This window comes from Camelus bactrianus, chromosome 7, assembly GCF_048773025.1.
Source record: "Camelus bactrianus isolate YW-2024 breed Bactrian camel chromosome 7, ASM4877302v1, whole genome shotgun sequence".
Lineage (NCBI taxonomy): Eukaryota > Metazoa > Chordata > Mammalia > Artiodactyla > Camelidae > Camelus > Camelus bactrianus.
Window position 1 is genome coordinate 75,080,167 of NC_133545.1, and position 20,907 is coordinate 75,101,073.

At 37.3% G+C, this 20,907-nt stretch overlaps 1 protein-coding gene across 1 annotated transcript in view; it reads right to left on the reverse strand.

Annotated features, from left to right (window-relative positions):
* RELN (reelin) overlaps positions 1 to 20,907 on the reverse strand; it is a 444,588-nt gene that overhangs the window by 218,825 nt on the left and 204,856 nt on the right. Inside the window, exons 5-7 of the mRNA XM_010946673.3 lie at positions 17,016 to 17,048; positions 14,330 to 14,408; positions 1,612 to 1,708 (exon numbers count right to left, since the gene is read on the reverse strand). Of these exons, the coding sequence (XP_010944975.2) occupies positions 1,612 to 1,708; positions 14,330 to 14,408; positions 17,016 to 17,048 (209 nt within the window). The remainder of the gene's footprint in view (positions 1 to 1,611; positions 1,709 to 14,329; positions 14,409 to 17,015; positions 17,049 to 20,907) is intronic.

Consider the following 20,907-nt stretch of genomic DNA (forward strand, 5'->3'; position numbering starts at 1 on the left):
TTGAAAGGCTAATCTCAGGTTAATTATATAATACAATTAAAAAATAGCCCACTGGGTGTATGAAGCCTATTGCTAAATGAACTAGAATATAGTAAAATCACAAGGATTAAATGTACATGGGATCAGATAAACTAGATACTTCAGTTTCTATGCTATAGAAATATGAATTTTGGCATTATATTCTTATATGTGTTTATTTCCTATTAAGCAGTAGAAACAAAACTGAATTTGCCAAGCATTTCCAGAAGTACTACCGAATGGGAGAACATTTTAAAACAGGCATTTATTCTAAGCTCAATTAGCTAATACAAAAATTTAATTTTGTTTTAAGGTTTATAGGTAATTAATTCAGTCATGGTACATTATTTAAGATGTACTAGCAAATCTAGTTTTTCAAGAAGAACTTCACTACAAAGTCACATTTGTCTGCAGGAATATTATAACACCTTGTAAGGCTTGAATTATGAGCACCTATTATTTTAATTTGCATCCAATTAATTCTGTTTGTGTTCTAATTTCAACTAAAAACTCTTCAATTTATCAATGTTCGGAAGCTCGTATCTTTAATAAATTAAATTTATCTATTGCCACAAAAGGGGTATTCAAGCAGCATAAAATAAGAACCATGTTATAAAAATTAATTGACTTTCACAATTTGATAAGTAAATCTTCTTTTAATTGCCTAGCTAGGTATTCCCTGCTTTTTACTATGGAAGCCAGTCTTTTGGCCACTTCTAAAATTAATGAATTTGAAACATAATGTGTGATGGAAGGGTGAAAAGTACAACTTATTACTAAAAACCCCATGATAGGAAGAAGTGGGAGAAAAAGAAAATGTGAAGCTCAAGTTAAAAAGCAGAAAAGCAAAATATAAGACATGTTGTGAGAAGAATATTAGCATAAAGAAACTGAGCCAGAAGTGTAATATAGTTATTGCTTTGTACCCTTTCTCAAGCATGTGAAATAAATGTAGTCTTCGTGCCAGAAAGAAGTACCAAATAACAACAAAAGGCTGATGGCTAGAGGTTTCACTGCTTTCAATTTAGAATGCTCGTGTTTCCTTGGACATGTGATCCAAGAACTTACCTTTGGCAAGCAAAGTCTAATCATCTAAATTAAAGGAAAGTAACTGAATGATTTGGCATAAACCAAAACAAAAAAAAAAAACTGGTTTATTCAGTATGCTTTCACTTTTTTTTTTTTTTAAAAAAAGTCATTTAAGTTCCTTTGTGGTTAGGAAACAAAGTTTAAAAATAAAGTAATAAAATTGTTCATTTTTGGCTTGCAAGGGAAAATAAGAAGTGTAAAAGTAAAGCTTTATACAAGGACTTATAAAGTTATACATTATTTAGATATGATATAGATAACATATATGAGATGTATATAGATAATGAGATCCACTGATGCTGCCAATTTTATTCCTGAATTCTTTATTTTTCACATTTGAAAATAAACTATAAAGTCATTGCTCCTATTTGCAATAGGGCTCATATGTAAATAATACTGCAAATTTTTATGTGAACTGGGAGAGCATAAGAGAACCTTTGTTGGCAAAAAAGCTCAGTAAAGACAATGTATTTGGAATAATGTACATAAATGACACACACTTACCAATTCTCTTGGACCATATGGCTCACAGAAGGTGACGGCATTGCCGTGCATAATGGCACCACACTGTTCTCCAGTCTCACAGTTGTTACATTCAACCCTGTGGGAACACAGCACACACCCTCAGTCTGTGAACTAGCAGTGGCACAAAGTGCTTTATCACTCAGTAAGGGAAGATGTAGCAGTTATTGTTATTCATTTGAAATCAACATTTTGAGGAAGGTAATGGTATTTTGTATCGTGACATGTTAAGGAAACACAAAGCCAGAAAGACTTGAACTTCAATCCCAGTTCTTTCAGTTACTTGGTGGGCAAGTTACTTAAACTCCTAAAGTTTCAGTTTTCTCATCTGTAAAATGAGGAAAAAAATACTGACCTAAATATCACATAGTTATCATGAGGATTAAATGAGAGAATGTATATAAAAGACAGAGTACAGGACAACGCTCATAGTAGGACCTTAATAACAGCAGTTGGTATTGTTATCAATCATTACACAACACATACTATGCCCAATATGAGGATATTTGCTAATATTAAAGATAAGCAAAGTTATATACAATTATATCATGAACTAAATACCTATATCTTTAAAATCAAAAGATGTTTTACAAATTGTAAACCTTTACCTTTCCAGTTATGATTAATGGAAATGTTTAAAATAACTGTCCTTAAATAGACTGGCATGTCTACAAAATACACCATACAAAAAATAATGGAGTCAGATTGTATTTAATCCATATAGCAATACGAAATAAACACAAATTCTAATTCAAGCAAATTTTGGATGCCGAGTGAATGTTAACTTTGCTAATAATTTAATTAGTTGCTTTCTTTATTATTATAAAACGAAGTGGCTAATAAAAACCTTAGGACAGGATCTCAAAAATAAACACATTCCTATCTTCAGTATAAATTGACAATATAAATATTCTGGATTTGACTTTGCCTATTTACAATGCTCTGCATCATGATATTTAAAGCTACAATCATTACACATAGAAAGAGTCACGTTTCCTCAGTCTGAACCTCAAAAGCCCATGAGGGCTGTATTTCATGCAGAAAGGACATTTTCAAAGACTTTCACATTCCAGGTGCCAAACATTGTGGAAAGGACACCATGCCCTTTGTTTTTGGAGATCACTGTATCAGGCCCTTTCAGCTGTTTGCTAATTTCAGAGAAAGAGGAAGTAGTAAGTCCCCTTCAAGTAGGAAGAAGATAAAAGTGTGACGAGATACCGGGTAGCCCATTAAGCCCAGAGGCAGAAGCGCAATAAGTGAGTAAAAACTTGGCAAATAAACATACGTATTTCCTACATGTGTATTGCATGATCTAAATGATCGGTATTATTCTAATCGTTTGAGCTGTGTTTCCACACAAAGGAGATCAACAATGTCAAGAACCTTGGATTTTTTTTTTTTAAAGAATAAACAGAGAACAATTGCTGATAGAGAATTTTAAAAGGTAGTATCTCATAGGAACACAAATCTTCGTAGGAGAATTAAATCTTTTCTTGATTACTGGGAGGCTAGATTCTAATATGTCCTTGACATTAGAAGAGACATAGAAGTAGCTTCATAAGGGCAACAAGCTTGTCTCTTGTTCACCACTTTATGCCTGGCATGTTGTAGTCCATAAATATCTGTTGAATGAATGAATAAATATAAGACAACTTCATAAGCAGAACTCCTGTTAAGACCCGAGGTCTAAAGCACTTTGCATAGAGCTGGGCGCCCAGCAAGCATGATGTGTTAGCGTAAGTGACAGCTATTTGATGACGATGATGATGATGATGATGATGATGCGTTTCCACCATTTTCAACCAGAGCTGGTATATTAGTTTCCCCCCCTCACAGAGAACCTATTACATCTTACTACTCTTCCTCTATTCTTTAAACTATACATTAATTTTCCCCAAGGAGTGTGATTGTGATAAAAGTACAGATAAGATGCACCAAAAATATAGTGAGCTTCTTACTTAGTGATTGATGAGGATTATTTGGCCGCCAAGGCATTATGAAGTGGCTTGAGAGAAACTTCGACAGAAAGAAATTGAAAGAATGTCCAGCCCTCACAATGGCTCTCTGCCATTTCCCTCTGGAAACCCTAAACTAAAAGCATCCTTGTTGATGTGAAGTTGGGGGTTTGATATTTGAATTCTTATTGCAATCATTGCACCTATAAACATTGACCAGAAGCCTTCAAATCAACCGTATACCAGAAAAATAATATCTGTGTAAAATACATGTACTACAGGCCCCTTTCCCTCCTAGTTTAGATTAAACAGGATTCAGAGGTAGCCCACCTATTTGTATATTGGTTAAAGGTGATACTAGCATAGCTGGCCTGGCATTAGAGAACCAGTGAATAGACAACAGATGTTTGGTGTGTTTGGAGAACTACTTCTATTTTGTGGGATAACAGGAGTTAAAAAACCAGTGAAAAGGAGGAAAAGGCAAACAGACAGAGCCTCCTCCCCATTTGGCTCAACAATCCCTCTGGACCTTTCTCTTCTTCACTGTGCTTTATAGCTCCAGAAACTTAAAATAAAATTTACAAAGGCATTGGTACCCTGTGGAAACTTAAAGATTTAGAATTATTGGGTATTACTTACTGGGTTGTTGCTACCTGGAGGTACAACGGCTTCACCAAGGATTGATGAAACAAATCCATCATTTTCCTGTCAAAGTCTTTTAAATGTCCTTTGCTTGAACTGTTCACAGTCTGACTGGATTTGTCAACATAATTTATTGTAATTTATTCTGAAAGCCCCTTCCTCTGGGTGGTCAAATCCAACTCAGTTTTTAGCTGCCAATGATATTATTTATTCATTTATCATTCATTAAGTTATTCCTGTAGTTAAAACTTATGTTGAGAACCTACAGGCACTGTGATGAGCTTCAGTAGCACAAAGATCAATAAAACATTATAATTCTCTCCCAGGAGTTTACACCCCAGAAGGAAAGGCAGAGAAACAAGTACACAGTTACAATATAGAGTGTCAGTGCAATGATGGCTATTTATTGCATCCTATTATGTGCCAGATATTCTAAAGCCCATTTAAATCTCCCAATCTCTCTATAAGATTGTTATCAGTGTCCTTATTTTACTAAAAAGAAAACTGAGCTTCAGAAAGGTGAGGCATTTGCTCAAGTGATACAGCTGTAAAGTTGACAGAGTTGCAATGTGGACCCAGGACTTGCTAATTTCAACACCCATCATGTCTTCCATAGCAACTCACTCCTTACAACAGGAGTACACACTGGCTATGATGGTTCCTAACTTAGACTGAGGAAGTAAGAGAAAGCTCCCAAAGGAAGTGGTCCCAGAACTGATCTTGAATGAGAAATAGGAGTTACTCAATCAAGAAAGAAAGGTGAGGGTGTGATAGGGCACAAGGAATGCAGAAATTATGACACACAAGTAGAATTGCTACGTCAGTGTGTTAGTACATCTGTAACCATACTGGTACATGGAGAAGGGTGGCAAAGGATGGGGCTGGGAAGTGGGAGCCCATTCATGGAAGGTCTCATCGGCCATCTGTGAAGTAATAGGTCCCGCACTAGGATCTCTACAAACAATGCCTCAGTTAATACATATAACCCCCATGCTATTTTTGTCTGCATTTAGGGGATGTTAAAACTGAGATTTAGAGATATTAAATGATTGTCCAAGGTTACACAGATTGTAAGTTGTAGAACTGGGATTCAGACTCCTACTATTCTATTTCCAAAGTCACAACAATCCAACTTTTAGGAAAATGACTCTAGCAAATAACGGATTAGAGGTAGAAAAGACAGGATTACTGATATAACACAAGTAGGATACAACAGTGTCCTGAAATAAGGTGGAGATGGAGAAAAGCAGGCCCACCCTAGAGCACCAGTTTTTAATCAAAACGTAGTGTGATCCACATATGTAATTTTCAACTTTCTAATGGCTGTGTTAGAAATAAATAGGAATAGGTGACATTACTTTTTTTTAATACTATGTTTTATTTAACCCAATACATTCAAAGTCTATCTTAACATGGAATTAATACAGAATTATTAATGATGTAGTTTACATTAATTTTTCATGAAAAATCTTCAAATTGTGGGGTGTATTTTACACTTACAGCACATTTCAACTCAGACTAGCCACACTTCAGATGCTCAACAGCTGTGTGTGACTAGTGGCTACCACACTGGAAAGTGCAACTCCAGGGAGTTACAGGGCTTGGAAACTGACCACTCTCTGGTTATGCTGACAGCTGGAGATGACCACTTGACAATGACCATAAGTACCTGAACTTGAGGGAAAGGAGATTGGCACTGACGCAACAGTTTAGGATATGGCTGAAGTCATAGGAGTGCGTATTACTGGGGGTCGGGGGAGAGAGGAGGATATACAAAGTGGGAAGGGTAGAGGGCCAAGAATGGATCCCTGGGGAGCAATCATATTGCCCTTAGTCTGGTTTCTGGAAAGCTCCAACTATCACTGGGACCCTTCAGTGTGTGTCAGTCTGGGTCTGTCTCTGCATACTTTCCCATGATTACTGGCAGTGGGTTCATATCTGTTCATGTTCCTAACAATCTGTGCTGCCCGTCAAGGTGACTTTTCTAACACTGCGTCTATAACATGGCCTTCCTAACATTTTTTTCTACCATTACAGTTAAGTATTGTACAACTATACATACGAATGCCTTTAACATAAAGGAAAAGATAAATCATAATATCATGATGAACACTATAACCCTGAAGGAGACCAAATAAGGGCAACTAGGGGCCACGGTTTCCCAGAAGGAAACAGTGATCCATGTCAGAAGGTCAAAGTAAGTTTTAAAAATCTACAGACGTGAATAAGCATCCAAATTTCAAGAAAAGTAAGTCCTGGCTCGTTACAGAATTTAAAATAATGCTTATGTGCTCTAAGTGCCTAAGTACCATCTTCCTCTCTTTCTTAGAATGCCCCTGTGTGTAACAATTTAACTTGGCTGAGCAGAGTTGAGTACTTAACTCCAATAGGTGATCTTTGTGAAGAATACTTGTAGTTCAAAATCCTACTCCTCCCTTATGGAAAAAATCATCAGTTCCTAAGAATGGGGGTTCAATTTGCTGGATAATGAGTAGTCCAATTTTCTTTAAGCTCAGAGAAAAAAAAGAGTGCTATTTATTTCTAACATTTAAACTGTGGCCTCACAATTGAATTTCGTCAGGAAAATGAGGGCTTTATAAAGTTAGGTAACAGATTCTTCAGAGATTGGTGGGAAGAGGAAGTTTAAAATAATCCCAGTTAAATGGACTTTTGTTTTTCAATTTAAAAAGGAAGATGACCTCCTAGCTAAGGATTTGCTTCCTTGCTTAAGAGTAAGAGTCATATTGAATATTTCTCTAACCTAAGAAACCTTTCCCCTTCTTTTTCTTGTTCCCATTATGAGAAACAGAACATAAGAATCTGACAAATGCCACAGCACATCCTATGAATCGCCCACCTCAAAATATATTCTGCCATGAACAGAACAATTAAAAGACATTTTAAGGGAAATTCTTGCTATCCCCAAAGACCATTCAGAGCCTGAATTTATTAAGCCCTCTCTGAACCCATTTATCACATGCTTAGGTTCCACATGAATCTCATCTATTACTAGAGTTCACAGATCATTGGTCGTTGGAGTTAGAGGGCACCTGAAATGTCACAGAGTCTCATCACCCCTTATTTTACAAGTGACAGAACAGATGAGAAGGCAGGTTCCCTAACTCCTGGTCCAATATTCTTCCCATTCCACTCTAATGCAGCCAGTGAGAGAAGAGAACTCAAATTCTATTTTTAAAAATGTGCATTTCAGAAACGGTTGTCATCATTTTTTACTGTCAGAGTTCATTTTGAAAAGCTACAAATGTCTTTTCTTAAAAATTCTTTTTTTTTCATTTATGGGACAAGAGATTTTGCTTTGCTAATGAAAGTGTAAAAAAAATGAGAGAAGTGTCATGGACTTCATAGTAAAATGTTCAGAATGAATTCACTGAACTAAAGTACATAATCAAATTTGATATTCCTTTGGTAATATACCCCTTTAGATAACTTGTCCCTATTTTATACACACACTATCACACTGTCATTTTGTCACTAACCCAAACATAAAGGAAGGATAAAGGCAGGTACTTCACCAACACGTCTAGGGTCACACTGTAAACATAAAAGAAAAAGAAATGCTTTGAACCAAGATTTGTTTTTCACTCTAACAAGCTCCTTGGCAGTTTGAAACTTGTTATTTTGGTGCCAGTTCTCTGTCTTTGGTTTTCATCATTCAGGAGGCTGTTTCTGTTTAGGATAAAGAATTATATGTGATGTGCATTTGTGCTGTAGAAAGCACATTTCTGAAGGTATAATTATGTTTTTAATTCTGGCTTTAAAATTATTACGCTGGAAAACATGCCAAAGTCCCCATTTAGTAGACACAGAGGAAGCTAGACCGAATGTCCCTCGAGTCTGGGGTCCCCACGTCATGCAGTGACTCACACAGGACTTTCAGGATGCAGGAAAGAGGAAGAGGATTAATGAGAAAATTCGGCTTCTCTGCACAGCCAGAGATTTATGAATGGTGGGTGGTGACATCACCCTGATAACAATAAATAAATAATTGAAATATTATTTTCTCAAGAGCAGTCTAATTACATGGCTCATTCTTCTTTTTAGATCAGAGTGAAATCACTCAGCCCTCAGTCAGGCACTCTGCTGAAACAAGTTAATCACCTGGAAACTCAGTGACAATCAGTTATCATCAAATTCTCATTGGAGATACATGCCGTTTGTCCCCAAGACTGAGGACATCATATTATCTATCCATAATTTATTGCCTCTGAGGGAGTCAGTGTCTGGGACTCAGCCCCAGAAGAAGCAATCTGGCATTCTATGAGTCAGAATTGTCTATTCACCAGCATTTCAGAATGGAGATGTTAAAAATAATTTAATATTTGATCTGATTCTAAAAAGTACTTTAAAACAGAAAAAGAAAAAGAAAAGAAAAATCTCTTGTAATTTCCTGAACCAAAGGTAACAAGTCTCCTCCCCCAGGTACAGCTCACACTGCGTGTGCTGACTGACCTGATGTGTGAGCCTGCCAGGCAAGGCCAGGTCAGGGACCGGTGAACCCCTCTGAGTCAATAAGACCCTGCCGGCCATCTGGGAGCTGGGCAGTCAGCTGACTTCTGGAAACACTGGAGCTTTTTGTACTTTCCATTCAAACCTCAACAGGCAGAACACTCAACTTCTGACCGTATTTTCTAACAAGGAGACAATGTTTTATGGTAAAGGGGGCATGACTATTTACCTGTAAAAGATCAAGCTTAAAAAAAAAAACCCTCATAAAATCCTATTCTCTTTGTAAATGTAGAATATTTTTAGAAAAACAGCAAGGAAAGTTCACTTGATAAGACAGAATAATATCACCTTCAATGATGTCAAGACTTTTTTTCCTAAGGAGCTAACACATGCTTTAAATGTGAAAATGACAAACTCCAATTATAGCTCATTCTTTCTCATTACTTCTCACTGAGGAAGGTAAGAGAACTCTTCTTATTTCACCAGGGAGTTTAAAAATTTGATCTTTCCTCTGTTAACAGGTACAATGACAAATATTATTTGGGTTAAAAATAACCCTTCTAATACCCGACAACTGCATGCCATACTCTGACCGCCTACGACGGTGAATTCCACTACGCGCTGTTTGAGGAAATACTTCCTCCCTTGTTTCAAATGTACTTGACATTTAATTCCATTGAGTGAGCTCTTATTTCTGTCATCGAAACAGAGATTAAAGAAGGAAATAACAAGCTTCCAGATCCACACCTTATTTTATTAGTAGGACACCTCCTGGTTAACCTTTCCATTGTAGATGAAGTTTTCCCCAGAGCAACCACATCATGGGAAGAAAAGAGGAGGAAGGAGGAGGGGGGAAGCAAGGAGAGGAAGATGAGAGGAGAGTTTTATAACGAGAGGAAAAAAAGTTATTAACAAAAGAGAAGAGTGAGACAAAGAGGTAAAGTCAATGGGGAGGAGGTGACAGCAAAAAGTAGAAAAAAAGACGCACATGAGATCAGAATATTGGACCATTAAACCCTACAAATCAAATTATAATTTCACAACCCCACAATACAGTGATATATCAGAGGTTCTGGCAAAGGCATGTCATCAGAGAAAATGCGTATTTGCCTGGCTTTTCTCATCTATTCACAATCTCCCTTAGTCACCTGCTCTTGAAAAACTGTAAGGTTTATGTGCCGTGTTCTGTGGGTAAGCCTGTTAGGTGATATGCCTTCCAAGTGATCATCATTACCAAAAAAATCCCTTGGAAATTCTTCAGCAGTGGCGTGGAGCCTTTCAGGTCCACGGTGAGTGCTCCCCTTCGCCCAGCACTGCCTTCCAGGCTTACGGCCCACAGGCCAGTTGCACACTGAGCAAAGTGGATGCACCTTTATTCAGTTTTTTCCCAATGACATTGTTTATCAGGCTTAGTTTTTTTCTGAATGAACTGGAATTGTGGTTCTCACACTTATCTACTCAATGGAGTCCCCTGTGCTGTCTTCTGTGGGGGTTCCGAGACACTAATGAGCTTTGAAGTAGTTTTACTGTTCACCTGACTTTTCTCTTACGGGCTAAGCTGTTCACCACTGAGTAGATGAAGCTTCAGCTAGAATAACTCACACTCCCCACATGACAGTTCCAGTCTTTTTAGAGTCTTTGTTCAGACAATTATTCTTCTCAAAGAAAATAAACTTTAATAAGCCAAAACACCAATTTCTTGGTCCATTTTGGAATAATTGCTCCAATAAATTAGTACTTTCAAGAGAACACAAGATGCAGCAGTCTGTGATCCTGATTTCTCTAGTCCTGTACTATGATCTTTACACATAAAAAATGGAAATGTTCTCCTCTTTCCTGGATTTAAGCAACCCTGTGGAACGCCAGCCACTGCATTAGCTTCCTTAGCTGCACAATGTGGGCTTTCTGTATGATCAACTGACAGAGGTCTTCCTGCACCACAGGATCTGAGACGATTTCATCTGCGTCTTTCTTCTTGATGTCTCGTATCCCTGTTGGCACCACACACTTTACTTGCTCATCTAAGATGCTTCTTCTGAGGGTTGACTCTTGTTCCTCCCTGATCTCTGCTGAATAGGACATCTCTGCTGTTATTATCATGCTGGAGGGGAAACATCTGTTGTCTTCTGGTTGCCATTTATCATTATGTTTTCTAACAGCCCCACATTTCCCCCTAGAACATCAGAGCCTCGTGATATTACAGCTCTGGATGCCGTCTGTGATCTTCAGGAAACAAGCATTAAAGGGATAATCTGTTAAGCAAAACAAAGATTCCTCCTTGACTTTGTAACTACTTAGAGGGTAAAGACACTTCTTAAGAAAACTTAAATTGTTTTTAAACATTTATTCACTTCTTAACTCCTTTAGCTTTCTCTCTCTCTGAACTCTTTGTAACTCCAAGTTACAAATCAGAAATGTCTCCTATTTCTTAACTTTTCTCATTGTCTTTCTCACTATGTTGAAATATTTTATTGAGGTAAATTTGTACTGTGAAATACATGGATCTCAAGTTTTGACAAACTTGGATATCAAGTTACATGACATGGGGTGGAAAAAAACTGATTTTAGTAGATGAAGTCAATGGAAGCAAACAAGTTGTGAGTGATTAACTTTCAAACTGATCTCTCTCCCCATAATTGCATAGATGTGAGTTCAGTTTCTTAATTTCTCCTTTTGCCTGTCCTTAAAAATGACAAGTTAAATAATGCATATGGTACTTTTCAAACCCCACGGAAGAAACCCGCTCATAAAAGTAGCACGTTTTTCTTTAGTGGCAAATTATTTAGTGATGGATTGAGTCACAGGAATTTGGCCAAAAGCAGTGCCCCCAGGCCCCTGGCTTCTTTCTGGTGGTGTGTGGCAGCGAGTGGCACAGAGCTGTGGAGTTGTCGGCAAGGATTCTCCTTCCTGGTTGCCACAAAACTGCCCAGTGGTGCCTAATTCCGTGGGGTAAAGAAAATCAAAGACAATATCATAAGGGACAAAACTCATGTGTCAACCAAGAAAACAGAGATTTTAGGAGAGTGAAATTGCCGGTGAGGTTCCAAAACAAAGTAGAGTTTTGTAACTTTATTGGAAATATTTCACTGGGATATCTGATTGTATTGGCATCTAACTTTAGGGAGCTGATGTCTATTTTTAAGGGGCTTGAGGCATCTAATACCCTCGTTTCCCCCTTCTCTATGATTCTGCCATATTTTCATTAGTACATATTCCATATATTATATAATACAGATACATTTAATCTGAAGTCTGTTTTTCATCCAAATGCAATGAGGGAAAATGTGGGGACTCACTGACATATATTGGCTGAAGATTATTTTAATAATAATGATTTGAGGTCATCTCTGGGCTTAGGGGAGATTAGTAGACCAATGTGCAAATACACTTCAGGAGGAAGAAAGAAAGGGAAGAAGGGAGGGAGGGAGGCAGACAGAAAGCTAGGGAAGGACAGAGAGAGAATACGGGAGGTGGGAGGGAACTGCTTTGTACTGAGCAGCAGGCTTGGTGCCAGACCTTTTCAGGCTCATGAAGCTCAAAAACAGCGCTGTAAGAACAGCATTCGTCTCCCTTTTATTCCTTTTACTGACAAGGAAATGGGGCTTACAGAGGTAAAGCAAATTTTATGCTTTTCCCGGGTACCAGCTGGCAAGGGGCTAGCCTGAGAGTCAAACAAGACCAGCCTGATCTCAGAACCTCTACCACCTTTTGTTCAACAAAGCCATCTCTCAAATGATGAGAGTTTCACAGGTTTTTAAAAGTTTATAAAATTTTTTATCCTAAAGAGGCCAGATGAAGGAGACTGTGGGCAATAAAAGATAAAGTAAAATTACTTCGAAGCATATTCGATAGAAGACAGAAGTGTGTGGCTATTTAAAGTTAATAAAAGATTTTTTTAAACAGTAGGAAAAACCATCACTTAAGTAAAAGGGACACAAAATCCATAACGTTGGTCAAGAAAGCATATATCAGATCAGTCATGAAAATGGGTGAAGCAAAATCAATCACATTTTATTGATTTTAAAAACAACAGAATTTCTACCACATAAAAGTCACATTTTGTATTTGTCAAGAAAACTCACTGAAGAAAATGAATTAGCTTGACAGAAATGAACTTGCCTTGGAAGAAACAAATCATCTGATAACATCTGTATTAATGGGCTATAAAAAAGCCAAATGTTTTGGGAGAAGTGGAGAATTTTTCCTGGGTAAAAGTGGTGCTTAGAAAGTTTCTTTTGGCTTTTTCTTATTAAAGATTTTCAATTTATTTTAAGAAACTTATATCGAGGATATGCTCAGAAGGAAGTGAAATTTTGTTGATAAATTATTTCTTTAAATGGTGTATCAATTATGAGACTTTATTTCTCTGTCTAGTTGGATTTTTTTGTATATTTATACTACCTAGATTCATATTTCTTTCTAGAAAAGACATAAAAGTTTCTCTGTCTAGTATTTAAACACCAACATTTTCTAAATCTATATGTTATCTTCGGCTCTCAGGTCAAGGACCACTTTCTCCAAGAAACTCCCACCAGAGTCATCTCTCCTCTTTAGGAACTGCAGTATGTCATTTGTAGACCTCTACTACAATTAAGGATTTATATCCTGGAGTATAAGTTTTTTAAAAATACGTGTTTAGAAGGGGGAGGGTATAGCTCAGCAGTAGAGTGCCTGCCTAGCATGTGTGAGGTCCTGGGTTCAATCCCCAGTACCCCTGTTAACCATATCCCTTTTTAATGTACTATACAAGTAAATTAATTATTGCTTGGTATTTTTTATTGAACAGTGATAATAAGAAAAAAAACAAATGAATACCATATGCTGACATTTGAAGATGAAATGGTTATTTTCTTTCAGGTCATAAGTATTGCTTAGATTTTGGTTGCAACTTGATTACCTTAGAGCTTCTAATTTCTCTTGAACTCTTAATTGTGTATACAAAAACATTTAGTACCCAGATGTCCACAGTCAGGTATTCCCTCAAATTATGTGGATTGACTGTAGCTCTGGGTTGGTAGACCCAGCACTCCAAAGTCAGCAAAAATACAACAAACTGCCAGCAAATTAATGCATCCATTTATGTATTCAACAAGTTTTTTAATGAACGCATTTTGGTTCACTATTTCTTTGCCCTCAGAAATCCCAAGGAGTTGCCTCTAAAGAGCCTTGGGAGGAAAGACTGCAGTATAAATAATGAGGTAACCCAATAATGTAGAAGTTATTTGAAAGTATGACTCAAATTATCTATCATTTCAGACAAACCATTTCCCTTCTTTGTTTGATACAAAAGCAATCATTAGACATAAAGCATAATGTTTTCTACAAAAGAACTTGTACAACTGAAAAAAACAACTGACCAAGCCCATGGCTCTGAAGAGCACCTAGATTCAATTCCTAAAGAAGTCAAAAAATAGACATTCTGCAGGTGACATCAAGCCCAGTTCCCTAGCTGAACAAATTCACTGATACCTTAGTGCTTAAGAGCAATGTGATTCTATGTAACAGCTCCATGGAAGCAGTCGGTATCATCCTCATCCTCATCCTCATCATCATCGTCATTATTATTATAATTATTATTATTATCATCATTGTTTTGCATTATACAAACCAAAGTGAGGCATGTTCCTATAACTTACCATATGTTTGGGTTCAATTCCTGTTGGTGGTAGGAGTCAAAGTCATCTCGTAGGATAATACTGTCACTATGCAGTTCAGCTAAAAGAAAAAAAAAGCATTTAGAAAAGAAATATACTAAACAATAGATTTGCTACGTAAAAGGGTCAACGTGCTGCATGTATGAGAAATAACTATTTTAAATTCAAACTGAATTTTAAATGAGCAGCTGATTATATTTACTTTGCCCCTAAACTACAAAGGGAAAGAGTAACTCTGCTGTTTAGAAGACTGTAAACCAGAGCCCCCAAAGAGAACCCTCCCAAGGTGTCACCAGTCAACGCTAATCTACAAGGGGAGGCCACACAGGACTTGCCTCTCATGGCTCGACTCGCCCAGAACAGATTCAGGATCTAACTCACTTTAAAGCATCTGCATATTTATTGTCAGCTAAGCTTGCTGATATTTACTTACCCATTTCCTCTTCTCTCTCCTACTGCCCCTCTTGCCCTGGTTTGCTGTCTCTCATTTCCTATATTCAGTCATTTTTGGTTTACCATGTTTCAAATTGTTAACATTTTTTCCCCTCAGAGCTGCTTAGGAGAAATTATCTACTGGAATAAGTAAAACTCCCAAATAAAGTTATGTTAGAAGTCAGGAGGAATGCCAGGGAGCCGCCCCTAGTCTTAAATATATTATCATTACACTCGAGATTGTATTCAATACTTATTTTTAAGCACTAGAAGAACTTTGGGTAGGCCAAGAGCAAAGAATGTTTTCATAAACTGTGGAGTATGTGGTATTTCTACTGAAGAGAGGGTGGACAAGTAAAAACTTGATGGCCAGTTACAATGTAAGTGTAATTTTTAATGAGAAATGATACTTACGGCTACTCGAGTTGTAAAAAATGAATTTAGTGCTTAAAATCCTTCTTATCTGATTCCCATGGTTTGCTTGGGAAATTTGGTTTGGCTAATATAAATTCTCTGGGCCTGTACAATTTTGTTTGAACTAGTTTACACATGCTTTTTGAGATCTGATTCATAAAAAATAACCACAAATTTTTTTCTTTCAGAAGTGATATTTTTACTTTTCTTCTTTGGCTCGCTTGAATATAACTCATTAGACTCACTGAGTAATTAAAATCACCTCCCCTCATCAGGAAGCAGACTTCCAAATTCTCTCTGGTGACGTCGCCACCTGCAGCCAGCCTCGCCTCCTGTTTATACCAGGGAGGTCAGCAGGTGAGCACATAACGAAGTCTGGGGAACCAGTGAATCAGCATGGGTCGAGAGGAATGGCTGTTCAGACTCGAAGCCTTAGGCACGACAACAGGGAGAATATGGATTTACACCGGAGAGAATTCTGTGATGTCTTCTGTGTGTGGGAGTGATTTAATGATTCCGCTGAGCGATTAGATGCAGTGCCTGAAATGCCTTCAGGGTGCAGCCTCTCAAATACCCAACCTGGCGGGGACTCGGCTGGGCCACTGCAGGTCACCAGCCTGCCTTGGCTGCCGGAAGGCAGGCTTCTAAGTGCTCGTGTTCATCTGCCAAAGAAGAGGAGCCCCAAGCTGCAGCATCACATAAAAGTAGAGCTTCTCCGGGCAGACTTACCAACGTGAAAAGTAAATTAATTGGATTTATAGGTTGAAAGGGAAAGCCCAAGAGACAAACACTGACCCACCTGCAAGCCCCACAGTGAGAGGCATCTAAAAGGCGGGAGCTGGCTAGGATGGTTTCTGTTCATTCTTAATAGTGTAGTGCAGGAAATTGCTTTTACAATAAGTCTTCACTGTCATACATGAGAAATTTAACTCTTAAAGATCATTTGCTTTCTAGAGGTTTTTTTTACCAAGGCATGGGTAAGCCTCAATGGTTGTTTGTTCACGTATTTCTTTCTTTCCAAACACTATTATATCACTGACTATATACTTTACAAACACGAATTCATTTAATCCTCACAACAACCATAGGAGGTTGGTACTATTATTACTTCCATTTTATAGACGAGAAAACTGAGGCACAGAGAGGTTAAGTAAGTTGCTCAATATCATGTTGCTAGCAAGTGGTGAAGGTGAGATATATCCAGGTAGTTTGGCTCCAGAACCTGCATCCTTATCTACTCTACAACCCTGCCTCGAGACCTGGGGCCCACCAAGTGCAGAGCAGGATGAAAAGATCATGAGAAAAATGACAGGTGGCAACTTTACATGGTGTCATGAAACAAAGCATTTAGTTATTTATATAACTTCATTTCAATTTTTAAAGAAACATCCAAATTATGTCTCTTTTTTTGCAACTCAGTTCTACGTTGCAAAGCTCTATATCACAAATTTGAAATGACTCAATTCTTTCACACTCAGCTCCTTATCCGTGGCCTCCAGGCCCTGCTATTGATGATGGGGAGAGGCTCTGGGGAAAATGCAGCATTAGAACACTATGTCAAAAGATCACGCTCAACAGGATCCCAAGGATGAACATACTAACAGGTTTGAAAGTCCTTCCATTAGCCCCAGCAGGGCAGCGTGACTACCTCCTTGGTGAGGTTCAAGTGTAATCTGGACCTGAGTCTGATTTCAGTGAATGACCAGCGAACCAGCGAGGGCAGAGAATATCCTCACTTCTGCATCATGTGCTCACACTGCAGACGAGTTAAACAAGCAGATCGAGTACCAAGGTTAGTGACATCTGGGTCTTAAACACTTACCTAGATGTGGGTGCACAGTGGCCTCTGTGGGAGCTGGACCGAGAGAGAAAAAGTGAAAAATGACTGATTAGCTACAGGAGCAAAAATCCAATAAACAGTCACAAATACAATTACAAAACTGAGGTCATACTAAACAAATTAAATGGCTAGAAACTTTTTAGTGGAGTAAGAAGAAAATGCAAATCACTATCCTAAAATAAGACGTCCAACTCACTTTTTAGTTGTTTTATTTAAAAGCCATGCATTCCTTCTAAAGTGAAGAGCAGAACCCCTTACACACAGGACAGTGATTTATTACTCAAGATTAGTAAGGTGTCCCTTGAAACACACAATATAATGTGATGTGAGCACCCACACCATGCCATGGGCTGTTGGGGGTGTGGGGTACAAAGACAAAAAGCACCGTACTTTTCTTCAGAGAGCTTATCATCTAGCAGAGACACTACAACACAGTGTAACAAGTGCTATGGTAGAGTGTTCAGAGGTGCCGGGGTGGGAAGGAGGGCGAGGGAGGGATATTCATTTCAGGCTGCCCAGGAAAAGAAGGGCATCAGGAGAGGCTTCCCAGAGAAGATGACTCCTCTGCTGAGTTTTGAAAGACCAGTCGGAGGAAGATAGGTAGGGATAAGGGAGGGAAGAGTTGCTTCTTTCTGGGGTAAAAGTGAAATGGTATAGAGACGTCAGAAAGAACGACCTTTTTGAAGAACCACAACAATTCTGGCAAGACTGGATGACAGCTTAAGAGAAGGGGGTGGAAAAGTGAGGTTGGGAGGATTGGGAGGCCAAGTTTATGGAACTGAACATTAGGGAATTTGGACTTTACCATGAAAGCACGACCTCCTGAACATTTACCAGCAAAGGAGTGGATGTTCAAATATGCATTTTAAGAAAGGGCACTCTGACAGGAGTTAGGAAATAAGGGACATTGCCCAATGAATACTTCGGTTATTTTTCTTATCAAAAGGGACTTTCAAATCTATGAAGAAATATTGTCAATTCACTATCTAAAAATTAGAACTCATGACAGCTCTTTAAAAATCTTTTATATTAAAGAAAAACTTCAGCTAGATATTTAAAAAATTAGTTTTTACCATGATGGTCAGTGCTTCAGTTATGTTAGATGAAAAATCCAGACTCAACAGCATTTTAAAACTAGAGAGTGATGCTTGTCTTATTGCTGCATACCAACATATTATACATATGAACAATACTTGGGCTCAGTTTTTTGATACAGATTCTATGGGAAGTGTCATGCTCACAGTTGTTAGTAGATACATGTAAATGCGCTGATTCATCACAAGGTTATGGAAGTTAAAAAAAAAAAAAACCAGAAGAAAAATTTAATGCTTTTGTGTTTTATACCAATGCTTACTGGTTAAGTTGTGGAAGAGCTTTACAAAGATTCACTTAACTTTAACTCTAATTCAAGATTTTTTGGAAACAAAAAGAACCACTGCCAGTTATTCAATAATCAATGACAAAAAAAATGGCAGAAGGATGCATGTTCCCTCATCGACATCACACTGCATGTGAGTGAGATGAATCTGAAGCTTCAAGGGTAACAAGAGTTTACTTGCAGAGTTGTTGGAGAAGTTAAGAGACTTCATGTTGAAACTGAAACCTCTAACATAACAAATAAATGATTTTACATATTTTCCTAATATGATCAACATGCAGATTTTAATTGCAATTGACAATTTTCTAAATTGTCTGCAAAAAACTTCCCCCCAAATTTGAAGAATATCTTGTTGATATTGATAATTTTGGAGTTGCTTTTCAATTTATGTAATATCCCTGTGAACCCCATGTGAGTAATACTTGGTTGACACAAGAGTAAATGAATTTACTTGGACAGACATAGTTTTGAAACAGATACGTTTTTGTATCAAAGTTAAATCAGCTTTTCTAAAAAAAGATGGGCAAACTCCGTCAAGGTGGATGTGGACATTCAAGAAACCTAATTTTTTGATATTCATTTCAGTTGCTGGAAGACGTTTAAGTAAGTGTAGAATATTTGGATATGTGACTCTAGTTTTCAACTGTAAAATTTACAAAATCTTAATACAGACAAGTATCCCACTGCTTAAGATGTGCTGTAAGCACATATACACCAGATTTCAGATAATTAATACAAAAGATGTAAAATATCTCACTAATTTTATATTGACTATATTAAATTGAAATGTTTAATATTTTATATTTTCTGTGTTAAATAAGCTACATTATTAAGTTTATCTTTTTTTTTTTGGTTTTGTTTTTAAATGTGGCTACTAGAATATTTAAAATTATGCCTATGTCTCACATTATACATCTGTTAGACAGTGCTGAACATGAGCTAGGAGGGAGATCTTCACTGGACATGAATTAGGGAAAGATCACACAGGAGGTGGTGAGGACATGGAAGAAGACCACAATGTCACTCAGAGACAATGTAGGAAATACAAAAAGTGAAATGAAGATGTAAATGTGCATAGAAGGGCCTAGGAGAAGGACAGGAGCTAGCAAAGGAGACCAAAAAAGAGTGCATTTCATTATGGAAGTAAGGAAAGGAGAGAGTTTTAAGAGAGAAGAGGGTTAAAGAAGAGACCAAAACAATCCTAAAAAAGCTGTTAGCTACTGAGAACATCCAAGACACTGTGCTAAGCAGGGTCTGTAAGAAGAACCCAGGGAATCTGGCCTTAGAGACCACTCTCTTAAGTACTGTGTGGACGATTTTTTCAAGAAGGTTCACTGCAAGGACAAAAAATGAAATCTTGTAGCATCTAAGAAGGGACTTGGACCAAAGGGATTTTTTGTTCATTTGTTTGCTGTGTTTCTTAAGGTATCATGGTAGTTTACTATGTCTCATATTAGCTACCTTACAAAAGGGGTTCTCTGTATTCATGGGATAAATTCTTAAGAAGGGGAGGAGTAATACTGATCTTTATAAAATATGTAACTTGAAAAAGATTGGGAAATAAGTTAAATTAGGTGTAAAATTTATGGCAATGATCATTTAGATATATTTACTAGTTAATACAATGGTTAGGTAAGTGTAACAAAGTATGTGCAGCAACATCAATTAAGTTGCCTACTTGGTTTTAAATGCCTCTGGTGACTAAGGCCGGGATGCAATAAAGAGAACATTATGTTTTAATCTACTTTAATCTAAAGAGTCTATCCAGACTGATATCTCTGTTTCATAAATTATTTTGGCACATGGCATCTTTCACTGAACCACCTCCAATACAATTATCAGGGAGGGACCATTTAGAAATCACACTCTGAGTCAGAATCTCTGTGAATGGAAACTCAGAATTTGTATTTTTAAAACCTCCTCAGCTGACTCTGATAGAAAGCCAACTTCAAAAACCATTGTCTTAATCCCACAATCCAGCCCTTATTTTTACAGCATGCAGAACTGTTCTCTGTATTAAGTATGTATCTTTTCTCCCAAGAAGACACAAGTTCTTCAAAAGCATGAAATAGACTCATTCAAGACACCAATCTAAGCTGGTAAAAGATTCTCAATAAATCCTTAATTGAATGGAAAGCTACTCTCCTTCTCAGTTGTAATATGTTTTATTATATTTTGGAAAATAAATAATTAAAGATCCAAACCTTTGAAAAATGCCAACACATACTCATACTGTTGTCAAAAAGTCCTTCAGTATAAGTAGTCTGGGTAATTTAAACACCCAATTAATGTCCAGTTGGGTTTAATTTAGCTCAACAAATTTAAATCATGTTTTAAATCACTAGTTAGGAAGACTCAATTAAAAAAAAATCCCATGTCCAAGATAACTAAACATTATTTCCTCAAAGAGAGGAACACAGGACACATTTAACTGAGGGAAAGGAAAAGTAGAAATTTCCTTGAAAAATATTTACATGTGTACGATGTAAATACAAA